Raw genomic sequence first — 14,075 nt, forward strand, 5'->3', positions numbered from 1 at the left:
CCCCAAAAAGTGAGTCCCCAAAAAGTGAGTCCCCAAAAAGTGAGTCCCCAAAAAGTGAGTCCCCAAAAAGTGAGTCCCCAAAAAGTGAGTCCCCAAAAAGTGAGTCCCCCCCCCAAAAAAAAAATCAGCGTCTGTGAGAGCTGTGCGACATGTCTTATAAGTGATTTCTGTTTGTACGGCTATCCATTTGTCTATGTACTTTGAAAATTGAAACACACGTTTCTCTCTGAATTGTGGCTCAGCTCTACAGGTACAAGTGCAGTGTATGTATGCAGTCATTGGCAGCTTTCCTGAGATTAAGGTAATATCCTCATAAATGGCAGTGGAGGGAACACAGTCATCTTTTACAGCCAGTTAAAATGCAAGTACCGTATTTACTCGCGTAATATGCGCACTCGCATAATAGGCGCACCCCTAGTTAGGGCGCGAAAAATCAGATTTTTTTTATTTTCGCGCATAATAGGCGCACCCCGAACTTGGCACTGTGATCAATACTGTATTTACACGATTGCAAGCCGACGCCTCGCCACCCCCCGCTTCCCAATCTTTATTTTAACAAAGTTTTTGCTGAACTGACTACTAGTCCCTACTAGTGCTGCTGCCGTCGCAGCTGCTGCAGGCCCACAGCACGTACAACAACATCGTGTAGAACAGCCACACATAGTTTTCAGGGATGCTCACTTTAAACGTCTGTTTGGAAGGCTTCATCTCCAGCCGGAAACGTTCCCGACTTAGGCCCGCGGAAACCTCGGCGCTTGGAGTCGCGTACGAAAATTTAGGGACGCCGCAGTCGCAACTGCCGCACTTCTCGGCCACGTCGTATTTTCCGACCTGCCGCACTCTTGCCGCGTTTGAGAGCAAACTCCCGGCCGTGTAGCTGTTAAGGTGCTTGCCCGTCGAGCTAAAACATCAACGCTCCGCGGCAAAGCCATAAACCACGATAACTATCGCGCTACTGCAAATCCCGGCACTTGACAGCAACAACAACAACAAAAAAAAAAACGAGCTGGAGATGCTGATGGCGATATAGATAGCGAAAGCTCGCGGCGGAGGAAAACGATGATGATGATGATGAGCTTGGCCTTGGGCGGTGTCTGGAAGCTCCTGTGCGCGTGTGTGGCCTCCGCGATCAAGCGCCCGTTGCGCGCAGCCGGAGCCGATCGCGGAGGCCTCGGCGCGTGCATTCCGAAAGTTTCGGTGCGGCCCTTACACGGACATTTTTTTTTTTAACATTTTCTTCGCGAAAACGGGGTGCGGCCCGTACACGAGTGCGTTTACGCGGTGTGTTCAATTTTGCGAGTCGAAAAATTTCCGGAAATTTTACCCCGCGTAATAGGCGCACCCCGAACTTTGAGCCGGATTTTCTGGAAAAAAAGTGCGCCTATTATGCGAGTAAATACGGTAATTCAGGTTGTATGTTGTGGCACAGTGATACAGTGATACTCCTGCCTTTAGCCTTAGCCTTTAGCAGGACACGCTGATGGTGTTCGAAGAGAAAGCTTATTCCGAAAGGTGTTATTAGTCTAAACGATGTTAGGACAAAGATGAGTGAATGTGAAAACCCACCTTCACCATTCTCTGCGCTGCTCTGTTATTTTTTTGTTTCACCTTGTCCTTATTTTCGCTGTCGTAACGCAGGCTGCTGTCCGACTAGCCAAGATGGTGGGCTATGTCAGTGCCGGCACTGTGGAGTACCTCTACAGTGAGGATGGCAAGTTCTACTTCCTGGAGCTCAACCCAAGGCTTCAGGTGAAGCTCCGCTCCCTGCATCTGTAGATAGTCATTTCATTGGCTTATTGCAAGGACTCGTGAGGCTGACCTGTTTTTTTGTGTGTGTGTCCAGGTTGAGCATCCGTGTACAGAAATGGTTGCTGACGTCAACCTACCTGCGTGCCAACTTCAGGTCAGTTGTGACGGCTTGTCTCCTATTCCCTCCTGTGCAACATGCCAATTTTAGCTCTTTAGCTTTTACTTGGTTTCAATCAGCCAATCAAAACAAGTAAAGCTCTTCTTGGAGATATGTTTATAGTATGAATGATTCATGGAAGAATAGTTGTCTTGGGCCTACAGCATACTGTGTAGAAGGGAGATTGAAGACAGTGCATTCCGCCTGTCGTGTTCAGCCTGTATCGCAGAGCAAGCAGGTGAAGAAGATTGGTTTCTTTGTGGCTGCCATGGTTCAGATTTTTTAATCCTGGGTTACCTATTGTGTAGATTGTTGTTCAGTTGTGTGGGACAAATAAGGTGACTGAATGTTTGTTTGCAAGGTCTGCCGGAACTTTCTTTTTGCTATAGCTAGTCGAAGCAAGTGGGCTACCTTTAGAATGCAGTCTGGCGCTTGTCCTTGATGTGACCTTGTCCATAACCGCAGATTGCCATGGGTGTGCCACTGCACCGTATCAAGGACATCCGCCTCCTCTATGGCGAGTCGCCCTGGGGCGAGTCACCCATCGACTTTGACAACCCTGTCCAACGACCTCGGCCCCTGGGCCATGTGATAGCTGCCCGTATCACCTCGGAGAACCCCGACGAGGGCTTCAAGCCCAGCGCGGGCACGGTCCAGGAGCTCAACTTCCGCTCCAACAAGAACGTCTGGGGCTACTTCAGCGTCGGCGCCTCCGGCGGACTGCACGAGTTCGCAGACTCCCAGTTCGGCCATTGCTTCTCATGGGGTGAGGATCGTGAGGAGGCCCGTGAGAACCTGGTGCTCGCGCTCAAGGAGCTCTCCATCCGCGGTGACTTCCGCACCACCGTTGAATACCTCATCACCCTGCTGGAGACTGACGCCTTCCTGAGCAACACCTTCGACACGGGATGGCTCGACAAGCTCATCGCCGAGCGGGTGCAGGCCGAGAAGCCAGACACGATGCTGTCGGTGATCTGCGGTGCACTGCACGTGGCGTACCGGACGATCCGCGAAAACTTCCGCAACTTCCAGACGTGCCTAGAGAAGGGCCAGATCCTGCCAGCGACGACGCTCACGAACTTGCTCACTGCAGACCTTATCCATGATTCGGTCAAGTACACGGTGCAGGTGAGCATGGGCCTTGCTGTTCATATAGGGCACATTTGTTGCTTGGAGCATGTGTAATTTGAGTTCGTCCAGTATTCAAGAATTCCAGTTTCATTTCAGTTCTATTCTAACCCTCTCCTTTTTGCTCTGTCATTGGCTTCTGGGCTATTATTTTGGTAAGGGCTGCCCGATTGCTCTGAATCAATGGTAGCTCTCGAGGAGTGCCTAATGAAAACGGTGTGCCTACTTTTCTGCTTGATAATGGATGTGTTGACGAAAAGGAAGAAGCAGCAAGTTTGAGAAGATTGGAGCTTATCTTATCAGCCGTTACTATGCTTCCCCTCCCGAGTGCACACATGATCAGTGCATTTGTGTCTGTCTTATTGTTGCAGTTTTTTTGTGACTTTGCTGCATGCTTTACCTTGATTGAAGTCCTTGATGCTTGCTTCATCTCTCTGTGTCGTGTGCATCTCCTCTTCCTTTAGCCAAGCTAAGCCCTCGTCTCTAGCTTTATACAGTTGAAGCAGTGTTGCCATTCCTAGAATTGTTTTCCTTTCTAAATCTGAACGTTGCATGGTAGGTTTCCCAATGTGGGCCAACGTCGTACTTCCTGATGATGAACGGCTCAGCGCGCCGTGTGGAGGCCCACCGGCTGAGTGATGACCGCCTGCTGCTGTCCATAGATGGCGCCAGCTACACGACCTACATGAAGGAGGAGGTGGACCGCTATCGGGTGGTCATTGGCAACCAGACGTGCATCTTTGAGAAGGAGAAGGACCCCAGTGTGCTGAGGTGATTGCCCAAACTCACTTGCACGCCTTTGGGAACGTAATATCTGATAGTCGTGGTGTGGGAGGGCAGGTATGATGTCAAATTACTGACAGCATGGACTGTTGGACACCTTTGAACTCATTCGATGTCTTTACGAGTTCAGACAATGATTTCACAACTTTTTGTTGGAGGGCGAGATTGGCAAACTTCAATTAGTAGGACTCTCACATGGGACCTGTGCAGTGCTGGCTAGCTGACTTCGGATGTACTATAAGGTGGTGTATATTTTTGTAAGATGCCATGTAAAGAACAAACATTCACGACTAATGCAGCTGCACATTGATCAACATATGCTTCACAGGTACTTGGCTGTGTTCCATTTTTAAGAACAGCTGTGTCTTATTGTCCCATGTTTGTGTCGAAGGTCTCCGTCGACAGGCAAGCTTCTCCAGTTCCTGGTTGAAGACGGGGCTCACGTGGTCTGCGGCCAGTCATACGCTGAAATCGAAGTGATGAAGATGGTGATGACGCTCACCGTTGAAGAGAGTGGGTGGTGAGTGCCTGTTCCAAGAGCCGGCTGTCGAGCTTTTTGTGATGCAACGTTGGCGCTGAGGCATGTTGCTGATGGTGTCGCTGATGCCTTATTTGTACGTTTGAGATGCTGGAGTGATTCAGAGAAAAGAACTAGGCTGATTGCTGTTGCCATAGTGGCTCTGCTTTTCGCTGCTCACCCTTCCCTCAAAATCTTGACCCAGCTCGTAGTACAGAAGAGAAATAACAGTGATAAATTATTGGTGACAACCGTCCAGCTATTGACGAATGTTTGACAAATGTCCAACTATTGACGAACGTTTGACAAATGTCCAACTATTGACGAACGTTTGACAAACGTCCCACTATTGACAAACATTCGATTAGTATTGGCAAATGTCTGACTGTTGACAAACTATTGGTGACAAACTACTAGCAATGAACAGTGAGTGAGCAGAGCCTCTTATTAAAAAGCAAGAGGTCATGCTGCAGGTTGGTCAGCTGCTTGGGCTTGATATCTTCCAGGTTTCAGGGAAAGCTAAAGTGTGAAAAATCAAATTTCAAGGCCCATGCTATGGGAAGGCCTCGTGCTCTTTCTAAAAGCATAACCTTGCACCATGTGCTTTTCTGGCAGGCAGCTTCGCACTTGTGACCACATGTTTGCCCTTTTGTGCAAAGCTTGGAGCTGCTGCTTTTCTCAGCTGCTTTTTACACTCTCTCCTGCCTCTTGTGCGCTTGTGTGGATACCGCATTACTCGAACATATGTGTTGTTGTTAGCACACATGACCCTACATGAATGTTATGGCTTCTCTTTCGGGGCAGCGTCCACTTTGTGAAGCGGCCGGGCGCTGTCCTCGAGGCTGGCTGTGAACTTGCCAGGCTGGAGTTGGACGACCCCACACGAGTCAACAAGGTAGGTTGGTGCAAATGATGCAGTCTTATGTCGGGCGCTGACTTGTGGACAGGCCTCTCTCCCTGGCTCGTTCCTCTACAAACGGTTTAGACACCTGTTGCAAAGGACATTGTTAAACACATGGTGTTTGAATGGTTTCCTGCTCACTGATGGTATGTGTTGATCATACAGCAGGCATGTTCACTGTAGGGACTTGGAAACGTGGCGTTTATTTTCCTTTTAATTTCACACCCGGAATGGGCACTAATTGTAAGCTGCTGATTTAGCAAGGGACATTAACTTCAGTGAAGTTGAAATGGTATTTCTTCCTTCAACCCTTTGCTTGCTTTTAAAGTTCTTGTTTGGGCTTCTGTGCCTCATCTAAAGGAATGTCATAACGGCAATCCCGTCTTACCAACTTCCTCTGTATCTGTCTTTGGTTCACTTCTGATGCCCTTCTTGAACATTCCTACACTTTTCCGTCTCCTCACGATGTTACGAGTCACGCAGAGGCGAGACTGTCCATATGCGGAGCGATAGCCTCTGTCATTGCTCTCCATTCGTAGCCCTCCACTGCGGCTACTCTCATAGCCTGCATGCCACAAATACCTCCTTTGTAACCCGTTGCTTTGTTTGAGCCTGTTCGCCTGGAGAGTGTGTCAGCATTCGCGGTGGCTCAACTCCCGTGTCCTTGTCCACTGTCCAGGCCCACCCGTTCGAGGGCGGCTTCCCGGCGCCCGAGTCGGAAGGGGGGCTGCACGAGGAGAAGCTGAACCAGCAGTTCCTGGCGGCCAAGCAGGACCTGGAGAATGTGCTGGACGGATACGTGCTGCCGGACCCCTACTTCGTGCAGCACATGACCGCCTCACTGGACACCTTCATGCGCACCCTGCGTGACCCCACCTTGCCCCTCATGGAGCTCAAGGTAAGGGCGCTTGCGGAACGTGGCTGGGCGGCACTTTCCTTTGGTTGTGGACATTCTTTGGTAGTAGAAGCCTGAGATAACAGAGCTGCGTGCGTGCATCGAATGCCACTCTTCTATTAAGGGGGGACCCTGGTCTTGAAAAGAAAATTTTGTTAATCTTGACGTAGTAATGAAATCTTCAGGCCACATGTATTTTTTAGTGCTGATTTTATATATGTCATTTAATTTCGTGTAAAACAATTCCTTGAGCACTTGTGCAATTTTTATGCAAGTATTTTGGGATAAGTTTTGAAGAAAATTTGCTGCTGGAAACTCCTGAAATGCATGCCATATGGTTTTCTTGACACTAAGGAATGCAATAAGGGTAAAATTATCATCCTGGCTCTCATAGAACTTGAGTTATAGGGTACTGAAGCTGCCACTTCAGTAACAGGAATACACACTTTTCTTCTCATTTCTGAAGCGACAACTTCAAAACTCTATAACTCAAGTTGTATCATAGCCAGGATGATAACTTTACCCTTATTGCATTCCTTGGTGTCAAGAGAACCCAATGGCATGCATTTCAGCGAGTTTCCTGCAGCAAATTTGCTGCAAAACTTTTCCCAAAATACTTGCATAAAAATTGCACAAGTGCTCAAGGAATTGTTTTACACAAAATTAAATGACATATCTAAAGTAAGCGCACAAAAATACATGTGGCCTGGAAATTTCATAACTGTGACTTTATTAATAAAAAATTTTTTTTCAAGACCAAGGTCCTCCCTTAAAAGTGTTTGTGTGCAAGCCATCTCTAGAACTGAGTGTTGATGGATACCGGAGATCAAATACGGAATAGAAGACCAAGTCTGCAAGGAATTCGTGTAAAGTACAAAGGAGGCTAAGTGTGTGCAGTAAAGGTGAATGTAAAGCAATGTGTGGGAAAGCACGTGTCGTGCAAAGGAGAATGAAAGTCTAATGCTACGCATTTCTGTCATATCAGCCCACTGATCACCTGTCAATTTTTTTTCGACTTTTAATGTCCTATCTAAAATGCTTGCTCAGTTCAGTTCCTTTTCTAATCAAAGTTGCTCTAAAAAGGAAGTAATATTCTCCAGTGCTGTTCTGGCATCCAAGATTTTGCTTCTTTCAGAAGCAAGTCCTAAAAGCCCCTTGTCGACCTAATCGTCCATGTTAAGATGAAATATAGATGTTTTGTGTATTAGCGGGCATGAATTAGTGAGTACAGATAATTGCTATAGGCCGTGGTAGAACCGCAAATTGAAGACATAAGAAGAGAAGACTGTGGTTGTACCAAGTGTAGCCTTTCATCAACAAGATAAATGCCACATGAGCTAACTGCATTGCTGGGCTTATTTATAGCGGAAAGCACACAGTAGCTGCTGGACTGGCGGAGCAAGATGAGCTCATTGTGTCGTCTCTGTGCAGGACATAATCTCTTCCATCTCTGGCCGCATCCAGCCATCGGTCGAGAACAACATTCGGACATTGATGAAGATGTACGACAAGAACATCACCTCAGTCCTGGCCCAGTTCCCAAGCCAGCAGGTGTGTACACTTTATCTGTCTGTTGTCTTTGCTGGTGTATTCGTCTGATTTTTCAGTTGTGTGATGAGTACAGGCTGTGAAGAACAAAAGCATTGTTTGCTAAGGGGAACGGGTGCATTTCACACTTGTGCGAGCTGATGCAGAATGTTTGCATCATGAAACGAAGATCTACTGTCACCATTGTCAGCAGTATGCTTGGTTTCATCATTAGTTTTACTACTTTTCTGTGGAAGTGAGAGTTGTTGAGGCTACGTAGTTGTGTTTGTAGTTTAACATTACAGCTACTCTGAGCAGTGTGCACTATACTTAGACAGAGTAGAATTAACATGTCACTTTGTAGATGTATAACGGGCACAGTGAGACTACAATCACAGTAGTAGTGGAACTTCAGAGTGGAAGGTTGGTGGAATTTATTGACCACTGAAAATCGACGATGACTTCGACCTCTTGCCCCGTGCAGATTGCCGGTGTCATCGACAGCTACGCAGCGACGCTCCAGAAGCGAGCGGACCGGGATGTCTTCTTCATGACCACCCAGGGCATTGTGCAGCTGGTCCAGAGGTACCGGAACGGTATTCGGGGCCGCATGAAGAACGTTGTGCAAGAGCTGCTGAAGCAGTACCTCTCTGTGGAGACCGACTTCCAGCAGGGTGAGTGCCTTGTGTGCTGAGATCATGCATATTGGGTGTGCACTGTCTATGCACTGGTCGTGCACTAGTAAACGCACTGGTTACACCACATGCTGGTTGCCCCCTGTGTTGCATGGCAGAAGGAAGTCTGTTGTCCATTGCTTGATTAACAGTATAGTAGTCAGGGCAAACACGATTCACTCGGGAGCATAGCAGAGCACATGCCAACCCCTGTTGACTACGAATAAGAGAACACAGTGATGAAACAATATAGCACATGTAAATTTGTGACGGGACAGGGGCTCACTGCTTTCAGATGTTGAGATTATACAAAGCGCCTTCACGTGCTTCCCTGTAGAGCAGCAGAAAAGCTAGTTTGAGTGGAGTGTTAAAGTACACCTTTCGCAGTGGATTTAAGAGACCAGTTCCTTCAGTATTGCATTATTTCTTGATCAAATATGCTCCCGTAGACTCGCAGGCACTGCTTTCACTCTTGAAGTTTAAATGGTAATAGTAATAATGATGTTTTATTATCTGAAGATGTGAAATTACCACAAATTATTCTGTGGAATGTTTTGTACACATCTTTGCTGGAAGGAAGCAGGTGCACGTTGTACGATTTGTCCTTCACTGTTTCGAGGTGGGGAAGAGTTTTGAATGTGATGCACTTTTGCTCTAGAATACCAGATGGCCTCTCGGAGTAGCATAGTAGAAGATCTGAGCTTATGGGGATACTATGTGTCATTTTTCTGTAGCTCTCAGTCAGAAGGTTTGGTAGGCATCTTCTCAGCCGCGGTGTTGCGCTGTAGTCTTGGTTCGCGCATGTTTTTAATGTGCTTGTAGCTGTGGTACTAGTGGTGCTCTTGCTGAAACGCTGAACACGCGTGTGCCGTTACCTCTGTGCAGGCCACTATGACAAGTGCGTGGCCCTGCTGCGTGAGAAGCACAAGGACAACATGTCCGTCGTGGTGGACAAAATCTTCTCGCACCTGCAGGTGTCCAAGAAGAACCTGCTCATCATCAAGCTCATCGTTAGTGCACCTTCCTTCAGTTCTTTTGTCAGTTTTTTTTTGTTCTTGATGCAAGATATGGGGGTTATGTTTTGGTCTTGACTGGTGTTCCCCCTTCCCATTGTTTGTTACATCAGCTGTTATTGCAATGTTGGGAAGGTTGTTTAAGAAGGAGGGACTGAAATGCTTGTTGAGATGAACATACTAACAAATTAGTAGAATGATAGGGGAGACATTAGTTTTCCGAGAAAAACGAGGCAGGCTATTCATATAGGCAACGGAAGCATTTTAAAAAAATGCTCAAGAAAAGTGCTTTCACAATGCTGTACAAACTGGTCCATGACCAAGCCTTCTGACATTGCTTGCATTGTTATTTTTGAAGCCTCGTACAATCGTGTTGCCCTGGAACGTATGCAGGACCACCTGTGCGGTCACGAGCCCGGCCTCACCGACGAGCTGTCATCCATCCTGAACGAACTGACCACCCTGAGCAAGACGGACAATGCTAAGGTGGCTCTCAGGGCACGTCAGGTGAGAGACAAGGCTGGGAGGACAGGACTCGGCTGTTATTGCTTTGCGATCACGCAGTTCTGAATTTCAAACGGGGTCTGCAATACATAGTGGGTAAAGAAGCACAAATCAATTGGGGCTTGTTGGAAGGCACTCTGTAATGTTCTTTTTTTTCTTTTTTGCAAAGAAAAATGCAGTAACCGATACGAGGTGTGTTTCCCGAGACATTAGTCCCCAAACCTGGAAAGATTTTTGGAGAAGTGCACATCCTGCATTGTTCGAGTGTGGCTCAGATTCATTCAGTTCATGTCTAGTTTGGTCACAAATGCCGATGACAAGCTTTTTATTGATTAGTATTTGTCTGGCAAGTCCGACTGAGCTTTGGCTAGTCTCCGACTGGAATGATTCGTGCCCGGTCCTGTGTCCCACGACTGCAAGCTAGCAAGCTTGTCATGTGTCTTGAACAATGAATCTTGCTCAGGTGCTGATTGCGACGCACCAGCCCGCGTGGGAGCTGCGTCACAACCAGATGGAGTCCATCTTCCTGTCGGCCATCGACATGTATGGCCACGACTTCTGCCCCGAGAACCTTCAGAAGCTGATCCTGTCTGAGACGTCCATCTTCGACGTGCTGCCCGACTTCTTCTACCACGGCAATGTGGTCGTCCAGAGAGCGGCGCTTGAGGTGAGAGTGCTCTTTCTTCGTGGGGCATTTTTTTTTCTTCTAATTCTCAGTGACCTGAGAAATTCAATTATTTCTTGCATTCATTAAACAGAACCACATTGAACTGAACTCTTGTCTTTTTCTTTGTTCCTGCACCGGTCTCTGTTCTTGTCCAGCAAGAACAGCTGAAACACACTGTGGCAGTTTTTAAGTGACTGGAAAGCTACAATGATCTACCCACAACGTATTAGAAAGTCAGCGACTTCTAGATGTGGCTACCATGCCCAAGGCGGATTTATCGCCCAAGGTGTTCACTAGTCAGCATTTTATGTTATTTAAAGGCACTCTGATCAGTGGGGTCTCGCTCGTCTTGCCACAGTGTGTTGAGGATGTGCTAGTAACAAACTGCTACCATTGTCTTGATTGAACCTGTGCAATCTCTAAAAAGCTTGCGAAGTGAAGTCAGCGAGTTGCACATTTTTTAGCCCTTGTACACCAATAAAGCCAACACCAATAACATTTTCTTTTGTGGGAGCTATCGGTTTGGACCACACCGGAAAGACTTGGTCAATATGTCCGGTGTAGGTTGTTGCAAAGGAAGAGTTTAGATTTTCCAACAAAGGTTTGTTTTGATCAGGTGCATGTTTGGACACGGGCAGTGCTTAACAATGCGCCAAATGAACGTGTGCAGGTGTACGTGAGGCGGGCGTACGTCTCCTACGACCTGACATGCCTTCAGCACCTGCAGCTGCCTTCGGGCATCTGCGCTGCCCAGTTCCAGTTCCTGCTTCCCAGCTCACACCCAAACAGGTAGGCAGCTTTCCCTGGTGGATGCGACTAACCTGAGTACTGTGTGCTTAGTCTTCCGAGTGACAGTTTGCACTTTTGCATTTGGTGCCAGTGACTGAAAGAGGCCCTTCAATTGTTTTTTTCTGCCGCTGGGACTCCTATACTCCGTTCAATACATAGCAGGCAACGCTGCCAAAGTTAGTGTGCCTGTTCGCGCAGGATAAGTTCACACGCAAAAAGTAGTTCGCCATATAACCAAAGCGAACTCGAGCATATTTCGTAGCGACAAATCTTAAGTGCCATGACTGGCGCCTCCTGGGCTTCGTTTTACCTCTTGCCACATTTTCATCCTGCGACTCGTTCAGATTTCAAAAAGCAAAAAGTACACGTGGCAGTATGATATGCTGTTGGTAGGGCGCATCGCCCCTACTAAATCCGCGCCCAAAAAAGTAGTTGACACTCCGTGAAAATTATGGCCAGGGAGCCCAACACTGAGCGCCTCACAGCTTCGACCGTCATTTTCACTGCTACTAGATCGTTTTATACCGCTCTTTGTATTCGTCCAAACAATGGCCGGAGCTTTGGGAAGAACGAATGATGCGTGGTGGAGTAATATGATTTCGCGGACGCACTACTTCAGCAACCTGCGCAGCGTTGACTGCTATGTATGAAACGGAGTAAAGCAAGTGATGATGCAAGCATTGGCCTGATTGTTGATGCCGAGCAAAGTGTGCATGATACATTGATGTTTGAAACTCTTAGCAAGTTTTGATGTCGAGGAAGCGTTGACTTGAGTGTTGATGGTGATGCAGAGCAAAGCCTACGGGATTCGTTGATGTTTCCATGTCGGCATCTACCGCTAAATGTTGGCATGTGCTGGTCTTAGTGCTTGAAGAAGCTCTTTTTCTGGCTGTGTTTTTTTCTGCGATGAGAATTGGAATGATCCATTTACTGTTTCCGCTTGTCTTGGGCGCAGGCAAAACCAGACACCAGTGGTGACGGATAGCAACGCGGGCGACTCTCCTGGCACCCCACCGGAGGACAGCGTTGCTGCGTGGGAACATGAGCAGCCGGACCTGGACTCTCAGCGAGTCGGAATCATGGCTGCCTTCAACACCTTTGAGCAGTTTGCAAAGTGAGTTTGCACCCGATCTGTGCGGTTGTGCTGCAGTGGTCTTTCAAGGCCTTTTAATTTCAACGAAAAATGTTAGACCTGAATTGAGGGCAATGCAGCGAACTATGGACAGGAAAACGATAGGTGTAACGTTAAGAGACAGCAAGAGAGCGAAGTGTGTCAGGGAACAAATGTGGGTTAGGGTGCCTCAACAGGGGGTGCCGCAGCAGGGAAAGGTCAAGGTCATTTGGAGGTCAACCCCTGCATCTCGAGTGTGTGCGACTTCTCATTACGCATGAGGGCTTTTGACAGGGCATAAATGTGCTTTGGCAGAGGTGGGAAGGAGCACGGCTTGTAGAAGTAGAATTTTGACTTGAAATTGATGGAATGTTTAAGTTGCATGTTTTGCTATCTTTGTTGCAACAGTAAATGCTTAGTGACTATTTTGCTTCTCTTGCGTGCTTTGGAGTCTGTCTTATGTCTGAATACACTGAGGTCAGCTCATTAAATGCAACTGTCGTTCCAAGGCTATGAGGTAGCCTTTGTCACTTGGTGTGTAGCATGGGTAACAGAAAGGAAAAAGTCGTATTCAGTGTTAAAATTTTTGCTTTGCTGAAGCAGTCACAGAAGTTGGGAGCTATGAAACGTCCCTGTTGTGGGCATGAGGTCAACATAGGTCAATTGTGGCATTGTATGAATGGTCCTGACCTGCCTTGCTGTCACTGCATGATGTGAACATCATAAATGCAATTATGAATCTATGACAACTGCATGACTGTACTCCATAAATAATCACCAGCTCATGATCTTTTTTATTTTTGTTCTTTCAGTGACTTTGACAACCTGATCGAGTTCTTCGCTGTCTCGCCTAACGTGGCTCCGCGAAACGAGTTTGACTTTGGCACACGCGAACACAACACGCCCTCTTTCTGCGACGGCACCGAGAGCCCAGTGGTAAGTCTTTAAAGTTTGTCATGTAGTAATTATATTTTATTTATTTATTTCATTTTTCTCAATGTAAATTGTTGCTTTTTGTTGTTGTCTTGGAGGGTGTCCTTTCGGGACTAATTGCTGTGCCTCATCCTGCTTGTCTTGCAGAATGTGGAGCCCATGCACATCCTCAACATTGCCATCCGCAACGACATTCCCAACGAGGATGAAGACTATGCAGCGAAGTACTACGCCTTCTGCCAGGAAAAAGTGAGTCGTTACCTTTTGTTCCATCAACCTTGTTTTCTTTATATATACTCTAATATAGACCTTTGTTTTGCTTTATGTATATAATTTTCCTCCAGCCACTAACATGTGTGCTTCCTTTCCTGCTCTCCTGTCGTTGCAGTGTGCCATCATGAAGGAGAGGATGGTTCGCAGGGTCACCTTCCTCATCCTGCACAAGCGACGGTTCCCCCAGTACTACACATACCGGTACCGCGACGATGTGAGTCTTTGAACTTTGTGCGACTCGAACGGGCTTTGTTGAAACAGCTGGGCAACTTGGAAGGAGGCATGCCTAACAATTTCAGCTTGCGTAACTTCAGTGAAGGCTGAATGTGCGAGTTTAGTGTAGACCCATGTTTTCCTGTCGGTTGAAGAAATTTCTTCCTAGTTGTTGAAAACACAACTGGCACGTGAGAGTGTTGTCGCTTCGTCCTTATTATTCAGTGCCCAAGAACAAGCT

The 14,075-nt window shown here is 47.2% G+C and overlaps 1 protein-coding gene across 10 annotated transcripts in view; it reads left to right on the forward strand.

Moving 5' to 3' along the window:
* The window catches only part of ACC (acetyl-CoA carboxylase), an 82,835-nt gene that overhangs the window by 39,066 nt on the left and 29,694 nt on the right, over nt 1–14,075 (forward strand). For all 10 annotated transcript variants that reach the window (XM_089561046.1, XM_089561048.1, XM_089561047.1 and 7 more), the window contains 17 exons: nt 1,639–1,749; nt 1,844–1,903; nt 2,372–3,034; nt 3,594–3,805; nt 4,209–4,337; nt 5,139–5,229; nt 5,915–6,133; nt 7,562–7,681; nt 8,142–8,331; nt 9,217–9,341; nt 9,738–9,851; nt 10,312–10,515; nt 11,186–11,304; nt 12,260–12,418; nt 13,228–13,351; nt 13,496–13,597; nt 13,737–13,835. In XM_089561046.1, the coding sequence (XP_089417172.1) occupies nt 1,639–1,749; nt 1,844–1,903; nt 2,372–3,034; nt 3,594–3,805; nt 4,209–4,337; nt 5,139–5,229; nt 5,915–6,133; nt 7,562–7,681; nt 8,142–8,331; nt 9,217–9,341; nt 9,738–9,851; nt 10,312–10,515; nt 11,186–11,304; nt 12,260–12,418; nt 13,228–13,351; nt 13,496–13,597; nt 13,737–13,835 (2,841 nt within the window). The remainder of the gene's footprint in view (nt 1–1,638; nt 1,750–1,843; nt 1,904–2,371; nt 3,035–3,593; nt 3,806–4,208; nt 4,338–5,138; nt 5,230–5,914; nt 6,134–7,561; nt 7,682–8,141; nt 8,332–9,216; nt 9,342–9,737; nt 9,852–10,311; nt 10,516–11,185; nt 11,305–12,259; nt 12,419–13,227; nt 13,352–13,495; nt 13,598–13,736; nt 13,836–14,075) is intronic.

Source organism: Amblyomma mixtum, chromosome 9, assembly GCF_055824585.1.
Source record: "Amblyomma mixtum isolate Tamu chromosome 9, ASM5582458v1, whole genome shotgun sequence".
NCBI lineage: Eukaryota > Metazoa > Arthropoda > Arachnida > Ixodida > Ixodidae > Amblyomma > Amblyomma mixtum.